We start from the raw sequence: 16783 nt of genomic DNA on the forward strand, positions 1-16783 counted from the left end.
TGTGCGTTTGGCAATGGTGTTGCATCTGAAATGTTCACAGGATTAGGCATACACTAAATCAGTCAATGGGGGCTACTTAAACATTCAATATCCTATTACTGTAATCTATATGCCCACTTCTAAATTGTGTTGCATCTGTAGGCATTTCTATGAACTCAAAATAGGCAATTTAATTATTTCAACTAATTTCAGACATTCCGCAAGCTATTAATCCTCCGTAACACATATTTGAAGAACATGTGGAAATAAAACTTTACTTTTAGGCATTAAGGCTACCCGGGATCTGCAATACGTTGCCAACAGCCTTGCTTTGTTCACTGTCGACGTATTTGATTTTTGTCGTAGAGTGGGTTTTAATCCCTCATAACTTGGCATAATAATTGTGCATTGCTCGTAAAAGGTGATCGCGTCATCATTGAAAGTGGTGACTTCCGCTGCAACACGCCCCTTTTATGTGAACGCGCACAAACTCCAATTAGGTTAACCCCGCTCAACAAATCAACTTCATAATCAGCGCCGTGGTACCGGATTAACACCACTTAAGATAACCAGGTTTTGTCAACCCCGGTTTAACAAAGTAACCCTGGGTTACATCTGGGTAGGTTAAGCTCCCTTCGTAGTACAGGCCCCTGGTGATCAGTGTGTGTGTAAACTGCACTCAGTGTGTGTGTGTGTGTGTGTGTGTGTGTGTGTGTGTGTGTGTGTAAACTGTACTCAGCGTGTGTGTGGTACCTGTGATGGGCTCACTGCTCCCATGTGTCTGGTTCGCCTCCACAGGACTCTCATTGCTCTCTCTGACCTGCTGCTGCTGGAGGTCAAGAACACAAATTCATTGATATTAATCCTCAACTGTAGTAAAGAACAGAATAAAGACAAAGATAAAATACAGTGAAGATGACATCTGCTGCAGCCATCTGAACTCTATTTTGCAGCTTGCTCTAAAACAAATACACATGTGCAAATGCTGCAATACTAGATGATATGTGTTGAACTAGTTTAGATAATATATGTTTAAATAGTTTAAGCAAAGCTGTTCTAACATAACCTGACCCTAGCCAGATGAATTTGGTTCCGCTTAGCTCCGCCTAGCTCCACTCACATCCATCTGGGACCTTTTCCATTGAGTGATCAAGCCAATCAGGACGCAGGGCGGGAGTTTCATAGATGTGACATAGCATAGAAGCGACTGTGACACTGTTGTTAGCGTCACGGGTTGGCTTCGATGTGAGTGGTTGAAGTAGCACGTCAATAGATGACGGACAAGTGGCTTTATTCAATCATATGCAAGCATTTTTTGATTAGGCCCAGCCTTCTGAAGCAACACTTCAATGGATCGGTTCCAGATGGATGAGTGGAGCTAGGCGGAGCGAAATTCATCTGGCTAGGGTCAGGTTAGTTCTAACAGACAAAACTGTATGTAGATGAGACGTTAGTTTTCAGAACAGAACGGAAATGCTGAACAGAGAAACATGGTCTCATGACAGGATTTACATGCTGCCTGTTCTTAGCCTCTCTTCCTCGTCCATTAATGCCATATAGCAGGACACCTCGGCGGCCGTTACTCCTTACGTAACACAACCAGCCAAAAACAAGTTGCTCCAATCTTTAGATGCAGTTCGGGCTTCAAATAAAGCTTTCAATGTTCAGAATTTCCAGCCTCTCTGAATTTTCTCTGGGTTTGAATCAAGAATTTTTTTTATCATATTCACTGAAACCGACACTATGCTCCGACAGAACATCAGCCGGTTTTAGAAAAAAAAAAAAAAAATGCACTTCTACCTCCACCTAGAGCTTGTTATTTGCTTTGCAAAAATCCACAGCTCCCAGTTCTTCTGGTCCAAGTAGTAGGTCCAGAGTAGGGCTGAGTGAGATCTGACTGTCAGTCACAGTCTGGTGCAGTCTGGTGCACACTGACGAGCACAAACTTGATGAGAGGGTGCTTGGTGGTAGTGGGGGAGGGGCATGAGAGTTCAAAACTTTGGCTAAGTCCCCTCAATCTGTCAGACTTGCCAACTGCAGCTTTAAGGGTTACACAACTAACAACCCAACATCTGTCCCACTGCACATTCTCCTCTGTCTCCCCTGGACAAGGGTGCAAAAAGCAGCTCAACACTCAGCAGTCTGGCTGTACTGCATATCCCTCAACACTCAGCAGTCCGGCTGTACTGCATATCCCTCAACAAGAAGCTCAACAGTCAAGAATCAAAAAATTCCAAGGCACTCTCTATTGAAAAAGTTAAAAAGCCTTTATTATTATGGCTTGGTCAAGTTAACCTTCTAAAAAACTCCAACGCATTTTGGCTACATGCCTTCTTCCGGGAGTTAAGCTTAAATCATCCATCATCCATTATTTTTTGTAGCATGTACAATAATTATGGTTTAAATTGGGATGTAGATCACAGGTGCATTAATAAATCTACATTGCAAATAGTCAACGCAAATTATTCACGTCGACTAATTGTCCCAGGCCTAATAACAGGACTATGACACATAACCTTACGGTACCGAAAATTGATTTAGCATGTTTGGGGGGGGTACGGACACGATCCTATTGGCGAGATTAGATTTGTCCCTAGTAAACATTTGGACACATAAAACAAAAAAATACAAAAGCGCTTGAATACCACAGTTTCCCATTATGGCAAGTTAATACATCATACTTCTGGCTTTGATCTGGGCTAGACCTTCAAAGTGCCTCAAATCACACACACACACACAAACTTCTCTTGCACACTCGTTGCTAGATGTATAGATGCCAGACTCACTATTTTGCGTTGCTCCTCTGTGTGATCGCACCGGTGGGCCTTTATGCACACATAAACAGGGTCCCCACTCACGTTTACACCGATGGGCTTTGATGCACACTTCTGATTTTCTGCCTATATCCGATTTTTTGGGCTGCTGTTTACATTTAGGAAGAGACTGCAGAGGCTGAACAAAAGATCATCGGCTGCCCTCTGCCGTCCTTGACTGCCATTTATAACTCTCGTTGTCTCAGCAGGGCCAGAAACATCTTGAAGGACACCACCCACCCCGGCTTCCATCTCTTTAACCTGTTGCCCTCTGGCAGGCGCTTTAGGTCCATACGAGCCAGAACAAACAGATTCAGGGATAGCTTCTCCCCCAAAGCTGTCACCATACTTAACGCAAATTTGCACTAATGTAAACTGCACTGACAATATTTGCACTGACCTCCAGACATAAACTACCTCTATCGTCAATACTCATTCAGTCGCTCTTTGGACTCAAGTCTGTACTTATATTCTGTTTGTCTGTTTGTGTTTTTTACTGTATATTAAGATTTTTTATTGTATAGTCTTTTATATTGTGCTAATTATGTGTGCACTTTTACGGAGATGCTCATAATGACAATAAAGGCTTTCTATTCTATTCTATTAATTTGCGTTTGAGAGTGACCTATATCAGATATCTGTGTTATAGTGTTGCACGGTGTATCGATACTAAAAAGGTATCACGATGCCTTCACGCAAAAAACGATACGATTTCAGAAACTAGAAACTTTAAAACTAGATGTACCGCATAGCGGTACAAAATATGACCACCGCTCAGTCCTGTGCATCCGTTCCGCGAAAAGAAATCACACTTCAATTTGTCTCCATATTTTACTCCATCCCCCACTCTTGAAACTTTTGTGTAGGCCTATGCTTGATTGATAGATTGTAGAATAGCCAAAGAAGATGTAGCATTGTTATAAAACCTTTAAAATCTCTAAACAATCACAAGTAGAGCAGTTCATCACAGTTCATCCATTGCAACTGGATTGATGAAAGGTCACTTACACCTGTAGGCTACATTGTATTTGGCCTACTGTACATCAGAAGGCCTAAAGATTAGGCCTCTGCATAGCATTCAGTGATTTGCATGCAGTAATTTTAACACTGACCTTGATCTAGCCTAATTTGGCTATTTAAAGCTACTTTATTGCCAAAACACAATACAATGTAAATGAACAATAAAGGACTTAATCGCACAAAGTAGGCCTACTATTTTACTGACTATAAAAAAAATAATAATTATGTAGGAAGTTTAGAAGTTTAGAACCCAGAATTGACCTGCACACTACAAAAGTGCACCGAATTCAACACAAATGACTCCATACACTTGGAGGAGGTATGAGTCCTTTCTTCTCCAGATATCTTAGGATTTCCCTGTAGTATCGTTTTAGTATCGAGCATCGTGATATTTATGGTAGGTATCGTATCGAAGTCATAATTTTGGTATCGTGACAACACTACTGTGTTAACATGGTTCACTACCATTCAACATTTGAGACGTCACTTGCTCTGTGCAAACACCAGTCAGCCACAGCATCTTAAACACATCACTTTGAGAGACATTTTCAGTCATCAACTTAAAGTTTGCATTGCTTGAAACATACCACATAATTATGATCACATACCTCTAGGCCTCATACACCTTTACATACACATACCTTTAAGCCTAATACACCTTTATGAAATTGACTTTTTAAAATTCCATGACATAGTCTGTACATAGCAGAGCAGAGAAGCGTCGCTATTTTGAGGGACGTTAACACAGAAATTGCCTCCATGATAAAACAAATTTCACAGTCTACTGCACCTTCTCTTTCTCTGCAGTCCCCAGACCCTCTAGCTTTGGAGCCGGGATGAATACGCGATCGGCCAACCTCCTGACCCTGATGGCTTGATTGCCAGCTTCAGATGTGCTTTTCTAGGAAGGAAGAGGTGACAAAGATGGGCTAGGGTTAGAATGACCGTATGGACTGTACCGGAGACTGATTTTGCCAAAGGAGCCAAATAGTTATCCTATATTCTTAGGTAGAAAAATGTATTTGACACATTGTGATGCATCGAGGAATCGAATCGAAGACATGATAATCGTAATGGAATGGAATCGGGAGATCAGTGCCGATTCCCACCTCTACTGGGGAGCAGCACAGTTACATCCCAAAAGTAAAGCCCCTCCCACTCTCATACACTTACCGGCACAACAGTGAACTCCACCTTCTCTAAGAGGGAGAGCTCCTCCATCACCTCACAGAATTTAAAGTACAGTTCAGGGTCCTGCGGGTACTTGATGTATCCAAACTCAAAGATATTACTAAGGCCAACAACAACGCCCTGAAAGCAGATAAATACACCCCTTAAAGTGAAACTTCAGGATTCTTTTTAACCTGGACCACATTTTCTCATTTTTTTTGGGGTTGTTGATTTTTTTTTACTAGGGACAAGACGAAATCGAACTAGCTTTCATCGTTTGTTTACCTCAGTTAAACTACTTTTTTACTATAGTTTTGTCCGTAGTAAACAGTTGGATACCAACAGACAAATAGAAACTAGGGCCCAGGTTAGAATACCGCAGTTTCCCTTTAAGGCAAGGTATGACATCACACTTCTGGCCCAGGTTAGAATACTGCGATTTGCCTTTAAGGCAAGGTATGACATCACCCTTCTGATCTGGGCTTCTTCTGGACCTTCAAAGTGCCTCAAATCTCTCTCACACACACACACACACACACACACACACACACACACACACACACACACACACACACACACACACACACACACACAGTCTTCTCTGGCACACTCATTGCTGACAACTGAGCATTCACCAGACTCACTATTTTGCGTTGCTCCTCTGTGTGATCGCACTCAAAGGTGTCGGCCAGGATCTCCACGTTGACGGCCCTCTGTGCCTTGGTCTTGAGGTTGGTGGATATTTTAAACTGAACTTTATCCCCAACCAGCATGGTGGCCTTCGTTAGCACATCGTCTGCACTGAAGCTCAGCTTCTTCTCCACTCCCTCCACAAACGCCTGCAAAGTCCCCAGCAGAAGCTCCTGCAGTACCATTGTAAAACAGTATAAATTAGCGATGTCTATAAAAACCTTAGTAATTTAATAATACAATAATTATTAGGGCTGTCAAAATAATGCATTCATTTTGATTAATTAATTACAGAGAGAATAACATGTTAAACAAATTAGCGCTGATTAATCGCATTTGACCGTACATATGACCAACTAACTGGACTTTTCATGTGTCACGCCGATGCCGTACAACCCCTCTCCTCCCCGCTCTCTATATATAGTATATAGTACTATTGATATACTTATCAATACTAACCATCATGATTTATAATAATACTAACCCACTCTATATCTGTCTTTCTTCCCCCTTACCAGTCATCAGCCATCCTTGTGTTTGGCCCTCATCTCACCTGAAGACCAATCCCTACTGACCCATCATCGCCTGTTGCTGTTGTTGAAGTCCCATCCCTATGACTGCCCTATCATTGCCTGTTGCTGTTGTTGAAGTCATATAGATAGATAGATACTTTATTGATCCCCAGGGGAAATTCAAGGTCTCAGCAGCAGCATACATATAACACAAACACATTCTTTAACAGCAGAAAGAGTAATTAAAGTATATAATATAAAAACACAACTAAGCAGTAAGGACAATAGAAGATAAAGAATATGCTAAATATACTAAAATACAAATTATACTAACACTTAATACAATATATAAATTATACTAAAATACAAATTACAAAAATACAAATTATACTAACACTTAATCTAAATCAATTCTAAAAACAGTATCCACATAGTGGTGATTAATAAATCAGAGGCGCTTGCAATGACTGAGGCAGGGACTGAGCCTGTGATTCTCTGTGCATAGTAAGGTATGGTAAGGTTCTCTAAGGTGCTCTGTGTGAATGAGTGTCATGGTGGTAGTGCAATGGTGATAGTGGCCATGGTGATAGTGCAAATGAGTAAGTCAACAGTGCAACAATGCAGAAATAAAGTAAAGTCTATATATCTATATATTTAACTATTTAAGAAAATGTATAAGTGTGGCCACAGTTCGGCTGTGGCATGGAGGGGGGGAGGGTTATGCATATGTGCTAATATAGCACGCAAACAGTGAGGCATAAAGACAGTGGTACAAGTGGCTAGTGGACAGACAGTACCAAACATGGAGGGGGTGAAGAGGCAGACAGACTATGCAGAGAAGTCTATCTCTCCTCTTCCCTTAAGTGAGGCATTGAACAGTTCAATGGCCCTGGGGACAAATGACTTTCTCAGTCTGTCAGTTGTCCAAGGCAGTGAGCGAAGTCTCCAGCTGATCAGGCTCTTCTGCTTAACAATAGTGCTGTGGAGTGGGTGACACTCATTGTCCAAGATGTTGATCAGTTTGTTCAGGGTCCTTTTGTCAGATAGTGAAGTGATGCACTCCAGTTCAGCTCCCACCACAGAGCCAGCTTTCCTTACCAGCCTGTCAATTCGCCCCACATCCTTCTTCCTTGTGCTTCCTCCCCAGCATACTACTGCATAGAAGAGGACGCTGGCAACAACAGACTGGTAGAACATCCTGAGGAGCTTACTGCACACATTGAAGGACCGCAGCCTCCTCAGGAAGTACAGCCTGCTCTGCCCTTTCTTGTAGAGTGCATCAGTGTTGGCTGACCAGTCTAGTTTATTGTCCAGGTGGAGACCCAGATACTTGTAGGTGCTAACCACCTCCACATTGACCCCATCAATGTGGACTGGTAGCAGAGTGGGCTTAGACCTCCATGGAAATCCACCACCATCTCCTTGGTCTTTGAAGTGTTAAGTTGAAGATGATTGAGTTTGCACCATTGCACAAAGTCCTCCACCAGGCTCCTGTACTCCTCCTCCTGCCCGTTCCTGATACACCCCACAATTGCAGTATCATCAGAAAACTTCTGCATGTGGCATGACTCGGTGTTGTAGCAGAAGTCAGATGTGTACAGGGTGAACAGGACTGGAGAGAGCACAGTTCCCTGTGGCGCTCCGGTGCTGCAGATCATAGTGTCAGAGAGACCGTTCTTCAGTCTGACGAACTGTGGTCGCTCGGTCAGGTAATCTGTAATCCAGGTTACCAGGTGAGCGTCCACACCCATCTGCAAGAGCTCATCTCCCAATCTGAGGGGCTGGATGGTGTTAAAAGCACTTGACAAATCAAAGAACATGATTCTCACAGCACTTTTCCCCTTGTCCAGATGGGAATGTGTCCTGTGTAGAAGATAAGTGATGGCATCGTCCACGCCCACTTTCTCCTGGTAAGCAAACTGTAACGGGTCTAGTGCATGGCGTACCTGGGGTCTGAGCATGCCTAAAACCAATCGCTCCATTGTCTTCATCACATGTGATGTAAGAGCGACAGGTCTGTAGTCATTAAGCTCACTAGGGTGTGACTTCTTAGGGACAGGGGTGAGACATGATGTCTTCCACAGTGTTGGAACTGGAAATCCCTATGACTGCCCTACCATCGCCTGTTGCTGTTGTTGAAGTCCCATCCCTATGACTGCCCTATTATCGCCTGTTGCTGTCCCCTTACCCGGACCCCTGGCCCACACAGCCTAGTGACCCACGACAACTCCTAATCCCTATGGACAATTCATTCCATACTCTGGACTATTTGAACTTTCTGACACTAAATAGGATTCTATTCTATTATCATACTGAATATGTAACCATCCTACCTCTTTGTAATATATACCTCAGGTGAGTTCCATGTTCTATTCTCTACACCTAACTAACTTCTCACTTGTCATGTATACAGACCTTACTGCTCTGTAACTGACCCTAGGCAGATCGGTCAGGCCCTTGAGTCGTGGATCTGCTCAAGGTTTCTTCCTGTGTGTATCTCCAATTCTAAGGAGTTTTTCCTCGCCCCTGTTACTCATGGGCTCTCTCTGAATGTTTTAACACTCTGTAAAGCGCCATGAGACGTGTAATGTTTCGGTGCTCTATAAGTGAAATTAAATGATTTGTATTCTACAAAACTGTAAAATGGTACAAGTGGATTTGTTTACAAACCAGGCAGTTACAGTGCTACACTCTGGGGGCATGATTTTAAAAATGTTCTAGCTATTGACTGCAATAACTCGACCTAGGTAACCCTGCATAGTTTTTTTCCATACCGGCAATACTCGTGACTTTGAGAAACAAAGAGCTAGCTAGAGTTATTACCAGAGTTCTCCTGTAAGGTACGAACAACTTGCATAGGATGCCTTTATATTTAAACAATTCTGTGACTGAATTTTAAACTCAAACAATGTCTACATTTTTCACAGCTTTCCAAAGTTGTTGTCCTTGAACTACTTGCCTTGTTCCTATTAAACAGCATATTGTTGACCGCCTGTTTGTCCTTTGCTGGGAGTCGAAGCACTGTTCCCTTGAAGAAGTCACTGCAGACATCCTCCACGATTTCCTTTTCCACCGTTGCCTCTGATCCAAAGGGCTTCCGCTGAAGGAGAGAAGGAAAACACAGGAATCATCAAAAGCTGATTAACATTTCAAATTGGTGTAGCAATATGAGTAGGCCTGGCACAATAATTACATTACTGACTTATGGTATGATATCTGTAGCAATATGAGTAGGCCTGGCACAATAATTACATTACTGACTTATGGTATGATATCTGTAGCAATATGAGTAGGCCTGGCACAATAATTACATTACTGACTTATGGTATGATATCTGTAGCAATACGAGTAGGCCTGGCACAATAATTACATTACTGACTTATGGTATGATATCTGTAGCAATACGAGTAGGCCTGGCACAATAATTACATTACTGACTTATGGTATGATATCTGTAGCAATACGAGTAGTCCTGGCACAATAATTACATTACTGACTTATGGTATGATATCTGCACAGCAATACTAGACTTATGGTATGATAATCGTAGCAATACAGTAGGCCTGGCACAATAATTACATTACTGACTTATGGTATGATATCTGTAGCAATAATGAGTAGGCCTGGCACAATAATTACATTACTGACTTATGGTATGATATCTGTAGCAATACGAGTAGGCCTGGCACAATAATTACATTACTGACTTATGGTATGATATCTGTAGCAATACGAGTAGGCCTGGCACAATAATTACATTACTGACTTATGGTATGACATCTGAAAACGACCTCAACACTACAACAGCAAAGGATATGCTGTAGCAGCAGCCCTTCTGTTCAGCTTTTCAAATGTGAAGACCTCTGTCCACCAGAGCTAGTGAGTGGAGAGCTTGTTAATTTAGAGGACGGCGGCCACTCTGTTCCGCTCCGATACCACTCACACTACGAGTCTGAGGCCATAATTTGAGGATTTACGGTAGATACTAACAATGTAGAGCAAGAACGACCATGTGCTGACACGGTTTCAGTGAGTAAAGATTAATTTTGTAATCTAAAGACATTTCGCGGAAACATGAGTCTGCTACAGGAACACATGCAGAGCAAAGAAAAACTTTGCACATTGTTATCCTTGTCTATGTTTTAAAATAACTGTTCTATGAGTGAAATATATTGCCATTTTTATCTTAGTTGGTTAGGATTTAAGTTTTCTGTTTCAGGTGACAATTCGGCTGGTAGATTATTTATTACCCTCTTTTAAACTGGAGCGAGTGTGGAGCGATTTTACTGGAGTGGGAGGATTTTTAAGAGGAGCGTGGAGCGAAATTGAGCAGAGCGACCAGACGCAAATTTGAGCAGGGGAGCGGCCGCACTGCTCAGCTCCGCTCACTAGCCAGTCTCTCCAGGATTTCGTGAGGATTTTTTGAGATTGTTGCGACCTAAAATACCTGATTTCACGACAACTTTTCTAAAAAAATTGCGATGTAAGTTGCGCTGTTTTTAGTTGTTTGTTTGAAATTGTAGGAGGAAGTGAAAATTGCAAAAATAATTGCGATTTTCTTTCTTTTTTTTTTTAAAATTGAGGGCAATTAAGGTTAGTAAGACCAAAATCACACTGATCATCATAATGCTTATTAAAAAGGACAAGTAAAGATAAATAGTAAGGATTACAGAAAATCAAAGTGGCCTACTTTATTTGTGTAAATGCTTTGACTGGGGTAATTCACAAAGCAGTATCAACTTTCGTAGAACTGTCCAAAAAAGACAGCCCCCTACAGACATGGCATCATGTCATATATTTCAATATTCATATATTTTGTAATTCATATTAAGTTCATATATTTTTAATAATTCATATTCTGTGACCTGCATAATAACTACTAGTTAAGCATCTAGTAATTTCCTATTGATTTAAACTAATAGACTACACTTTTCTTTGTCATTACATTGGTGGTGTGTAAGTCTAATTGACTGCCTGCCACTTTAAGGACATGAGAGTAGCCTATTTACATTTCTGAGTGGATTGGAAGGCTTCCATCTCACTGTGTTCGGCTACGAGCGGAAATAATACGATATGTGGATGCAATTCGGGATTTTCTTTGTCATTAATACATTTTAAAAATAACTTGAATGAAATCATTCTTGGATCACATAAGAGGTAAATGTCTTGCAATGTTATTAATTTCTATTATTTTGGTAGTACTTCACAAACTAAGCCCACAAGCTAGCAAACATGACACGAGCTAAAAGGACATCTCCAAATGTAAACATTTGCCAATGGGTTGCATAGCCTACTCAAATGTCAGTAAACCAAGTAGGCCTTAATTAACTTACTTTCATCGGGTTGAGAGTAAGCATCTCTCAACCTGATGAAAGTAAGTTAATTGAGTTACCACGAGGTTGAGAGATTATCATTAATGTTAGCCTTCTATTTATTGTCATCAAAACTGCAGAGGAACGAACAAGTTAAAGGGCAGTCTCTGGTGTCTGCAGAAGTGAGTGTGGCATCTTAATATTCTGCGCGAGGGACTGTTGTGGTAGGTAAAATTTCACGGGGAAACTACGATGATTGGTCAAATTTGCGAAAAAGTTGTGGTGTTTGGACAAAATTGCGAGGTCTCCCAGAATTGGAGGGGATTTGCTGAATTTGTTCATTGTTGCAATCGCAGCATCGCAAATTCCTGGAGGGACTCACTAGCTCTGATGTCCACTGAGTACAGGCATCAAATAAGATCTATTAATTTCCAACAAACAAAATATACTCCACTGCTACCATCAAGCAAATATGACTACTTCAAATACCATCAAGCAAATGTGATTACTTCAAATACCATCAAGCAAATGTGACTACTTCAAATATAATTTTGTCAAGGACAAAAAAGGCAGACAAAAATGTTTATTAGCAGTTTATAAGTGTTTAAACACTTTATTAGTGTTTATAAGCAGTTTATACATGTTTATAATCACTTTATAAGTGTTTATAAGCAGCTTATAACACTTTTGTGTGCAAAGTGCTGCCTTTTTTCTCCTTCTTATCAGTTATAAGATTGGCCTAGCACTCTCAAAGACTCAAAGCTATCATTGTGACCGCTTCGGTCAAAATCTATGTGATTATCATACTTTCCACCAGGACAACTGGACGACTTCCTTGATGAGCTCGACACCCTGCTCTCTTCCATCCCTGAGCATGACTGTCCCATGCTTGTCCTCGGTGACATGGACATCCACTTAGAAAATCCAAACTCTGTGTGCTTCTTGTCCCTCATATATTTCTTTGTCCTACAATGGGTCCACAGCCCCCAATAAAAAACCTACATGCAGCAATCGGATTGCACACGATCAGGCGTCTCTGGATTATGGTGAATCATCTCCTTTATCCAGACCTCTCACTGAGAGGGAGGTGTCTAAACATCTAACATGTAGCCGCCCCACTACATGCCCACTGGACCCTATTCCTATCAACCTCCCCCAAGCCATATCTCCTACTGTCACAACAGAACAAATCACATGTAATTGATTCTTCACTGGCTTCTGGTACATTTCCAACTGCCTTGTGTCACTCTGCTGCTTCAGAGGCCTCCCCTTGCTTCCACCTGGAGAACTATGGCACAATCTCACTCCTTCCATTCCTCTCTAAGGCTATAGCAGGGGTCGGCAACCTTTACTTTAAAAAAGAGCCATTTTTTGACCAAAAATTGAAAAAATAAGCTTAAGTTCTGACTTCAATTTAAATACCCAACTTTATCTATCTTTCCTGCCTGATAATGCCAGGGTCTCAGCGCAGATCTCGGACTGTCTCTCTGACATGTCCGCTTGGATGAAGGAACACCACTTCCAACTAAATCTCTGGAAGACTGAACTACTAGTCTTCCCAGTCAAACAAACTATACCACATATATCTCAACATCAAAACTGACACCCTCTCTCTTGAACCTATCTACCTCTCTGGAACCTACAAACGAAAAAGGCCACGTTACCCCACTGTTCTTTGAGCTCCAACTGGCTACCCTTACATTCACTTCACATGGGCTTAACTCATTCGTTGCCGAACTGAATTGTGGGTCCGTTGAGTCACGTTGCTCCCGTCGACAAGTTCAACTTTTGCTGCACCAATGGTGAGCAACGGAAGGCACCAGCCAATCAAATTACGGTTGTAGGCCTACTTCTGGGCATTTGCATAGTAGGCTACACACCCTCGACTGTCGGAAACACCCACTGGCATGCGGTGACGGAACGCAACAGTATGTAAGCACCGCTAGCCACCCACATCAAATTCGTAAGGCATGAGAACGCCACCTAGCTGCACAGTGCGGTCCTCACGAGAGCGCCACCTAGCCACCCACATCAAATTCAAGTCACTAACGCTTGCGTATGAAGTGATTGCTGGGTCTGCACCCACTTACTTAAGTACTCTTATTAACCCGTTGGCTGCTGTGTCCCTACACCCATGGCAATCCAGACTACTACCAAAACTCTTGAAGACCTTGAAGACTTTTCCAAGGGTACATCCTCTCCTAACAACCTAGTACACCTAACATGCACTGTAGATTAAATGTTATTCTCTTGCTTTAAGTCACATTGGAAGCATCTGCTAAATAAATAAATGTAAATGTAAGTATCTCTGTAAATGTAAGAATTTCTGACCTCCTCTCCCACTACACCGCTAACAATTCTTTTTATATAATTTTCTATGTACAGCTAGTTATCCAGATTTAGTCTCTTTACATGCTTTTTTGTTGCGCAACATCCGTTGTCTGGACTACAAATGAGCCGCGCCGCACATACACCGTGGCACAGTGAACACGTCTACGTGCTCTTTGTGCTCACTTTGGCCAAGCCACCTATCTGTCGGTTTGGAACTGGTACTAAGTATTGGTGGTATTGAGGTCCTCATAGCAGGCATAGAAATCATTCAGCACATCTGACAGTGTAGCTTGGGTGGTATTGAGGTCCTCATAGCAGGCGTAGAACTCATTCAGTGTAACCTGCGTTGCGATGAACCTGCACGATTCAGCCCTGCACACGCCCGGACTCGAACCCGCGAACAGCAGCAACTCGGATCAGGAGGCGAGAGTGCTGACAGTTGAGCTACAAGCCCAGGCTACTAGCTCGCATGCCAGCAGCACTCATGAGGCGTCGGGGAGTGAGGTTTACTAATGTTCCACATGCACAGCTAAGCTAGCTGGCATCCGTTACATCAGCACATGTGACACTGTAGCTTGGGCGGTTGTGGCAGTCCTCCATCGCTAAGTCTACGGTTTGCCAGCTGTACCACATGTAACAAGAGTCCACAGTGTTGTAGTGACCCTCCTGCTTCAGGCTGAGCTGTGTCTGGGCCTATTTGACAGATCTATGCAGATCAAATCTGGCCCTGCTATAGACTTCAGCACTGCTTGAGGAAAATGCAGTGGAGCAAGCACATAGCATGAAACACGTCACAGTTTATCCAGTTTTTTACTCAATTCCTGAAGTGTTTTGTGGACATCATTTACCAAAGGTTCCTACACATTTCCTAAGATGTTTATTCTCTCCCTTACGCAATTTTCACAAAAGACTCAGCCAATCTCCAATGTTTTTCTAACATGGGATTTGCTCTTAGCCTAAAACAGAACAGAATATATGCATACTCAAGAGAACCCACATTTAAAAAAAAACGCATTCATGAGAACTACAGATCTTTCCCTGTCCCCGTCATTTTGTTTTCTCAACTTCTCTGCCAATTCACGTAAGAGATGTGTATAAATCCTTTAGGAGGGTGAATACACATACATCTCCAGGACCTGACGACATCCCAGGTTGTGTTCTCAAGGCTTGTGCATCTGAACTGGCAGAGGTTTTCATGGACATCTTTAATCTCTCCCTGCTTCATGTTATACCCACATGTTTCAAGAGGACCAACACCAGTCCCCAAGACATCAACAGTGAGCTGCCTTAATGATTACCGACCTGTTGCTCTCAACTTGCTCTGTTGTCATGAAGTGCTCTGAGCGGTTAGTTAAAGATCATATTACATCCTCCCTGTCTTCTACGTTAGACCCAGTTTGCCTATAGGCCAGACAAGTCCACGGATTATGCAATAGCATTTGCTTTGAACACTGTTCTCTCTCACCTGGATAAGAAAAACACCTATATACGGATGCTCTTCATTGACTACAGCTCCGCTTTTAACAACATAGTTTCAATGATAAGCCTGGGTTCAACTGAGGGACCTGAACCTCAGTTCTTCCCTTGCAGTTGGATCCTTGACTTCCTGACTGACAGGACACAGGTAATATGGTGGGTAACATCATCTCCTCCACTCTAACACTCAGCACAATTAAGTTTGCTTCTGACACCAGCTTAATCGGCTATATCACAAGTGATCATGACTCTGCTTACAGAGCAGAGGCGGCAACCCTGACATCTTGGTGCCAGGACAACAACCTGCTGCTCAACGTCAGCAAAACCAAGGTTACAGACTACAGGAGGCTGCAGGAAGAGGAGCACACACCCATCTACATTGGGGTACAGCAGAGGAGAGAGTCAGTTGCTTCAGATTCCTTGGAACTAACATCAGCTAGGATCTGAGCTGGTCACACCATATAGGTCACAAAAGCGTATGTAAGCGTAAGCATGTAACATGTTACATTTTTATAGCGCTTTCCTCGACACTCAAAGCGTTTCACAGGGAAGTGAGAACCTCACTAACCACCACCACCAATGTGGAGCACCCATCTGGGTGACCTCACTAACCACCACCACCAATGTGGAGCACCCATCTGGGTGACCTCACTAACCACCACCACCAATGTGGAGCCCCCATCTGGGTGACCTCACTAACCACCACCACCAATGTGGAGCCCCCATCTGGGTGACCTCACTAACCACCAACACCAATGTGGAGCCCCCATCTGGGTGATGCACGGCAGCCATTATGCATCAGAACGCTCACCACGCTCGCCTGAAATGGAGAGCCAATTACACTGCGGGATGATTAGGGGTCCAGATTGAATGAGCCAGGTTGGGAATTTAACCAGGACACCGGGGAACCCCCTACTCCCTCACGATAAGTGCCATGGGAACTTTAATGACCACAGTGAGTCAGGACCTTGGTTTAACGTCTCATCCGAAGGACGGCATCTCCTACAGTACAGTGTCCCCGTCACTGCACTGGGGCGTTGGGATTGATCTTTTTGCCCTGAGGGAAGAGTGCCACCCTACTGGCCACCCACCAACACCACAGCATCACAGCATGGTTTAGCAACAGCACCGCCCATGATTTCTACTCTGCAAAGGTTGGTCAAGTCAGCGCATCACAAGGACTGAGTTATAGGGCTGCATAATTATCGTAATCGCAACCACAATATGAGCCAACGCAATTACCTAATTGCAATTTGAACCAACACAATTATCGCAATCGCAATATGAACCAATGCAATTACCTAATTGCAATTTGAACCAACACAATTATCACAACCACAATATGAGCCAACGCAATTACCTAATTGCAATTTGTACCAACACAATTATCACAATCGCAATATGAACCAATGCAATTATCTGATCGCAAAAGCTACAAATGATCGTTGCACAGTTAATTTTTATCACATTTCTAATAGTA

General features: G+C 42.7%; 1 protein-coding gene across 7 annotated transcripts in view; it reads right to left on the bottom strand.

The window, feature by feature from the left end:
• Window positions 1–16783, bottom strand: part of LOC125311243 — a 58249-nt gene that overhangs the window by 10090 nt on the left and 31376 nt on the right. For 5 of the 7 annotated variants that reach the window (XM_048269114.1, XM_048269115.1, XM_048269111.1 and 2 more), the window contains exons 14-18: window positions 9144–9284; window positions 5627–5845; window positions 4986–5123; window positions 4603–4713; window positions 733–808 (exon numbers count right to left, since the gene is read on the bottom strand). In XM_048269114.1, coding sequence (XP_048125071.1) covers window positions 733–808; window positions 4603–4713; window positions 4986–5123; window positions 5627–5845; window positions 9144–9284 — 685 coding nt within the window. The remainder of the gene's footprint in view (window positions 1–732; window positions 809–4602; window positions 4714–4985; window positions 5124–5626; window positions 5846–9143; window positions 9285–16783) is intronic. The other 2 variants (XM_048269110.1, XM_048269112.1) reach the window with 2 other exon arrangements.

Source organism: Alosa alosa, chromosome 18 (assembly GCF_017589495.1).
Source record: "Alosa alosa isolate M-15738 ecotype Scorff River chromosome 18, AALO_Geno_1.1, whole genome shotgun sequence".
NCBI lineage: Eukaryota > Metazoa > Chordata > Actinopteri > Clupeiformes > Clupeidae > Alosa > Alosa alosa.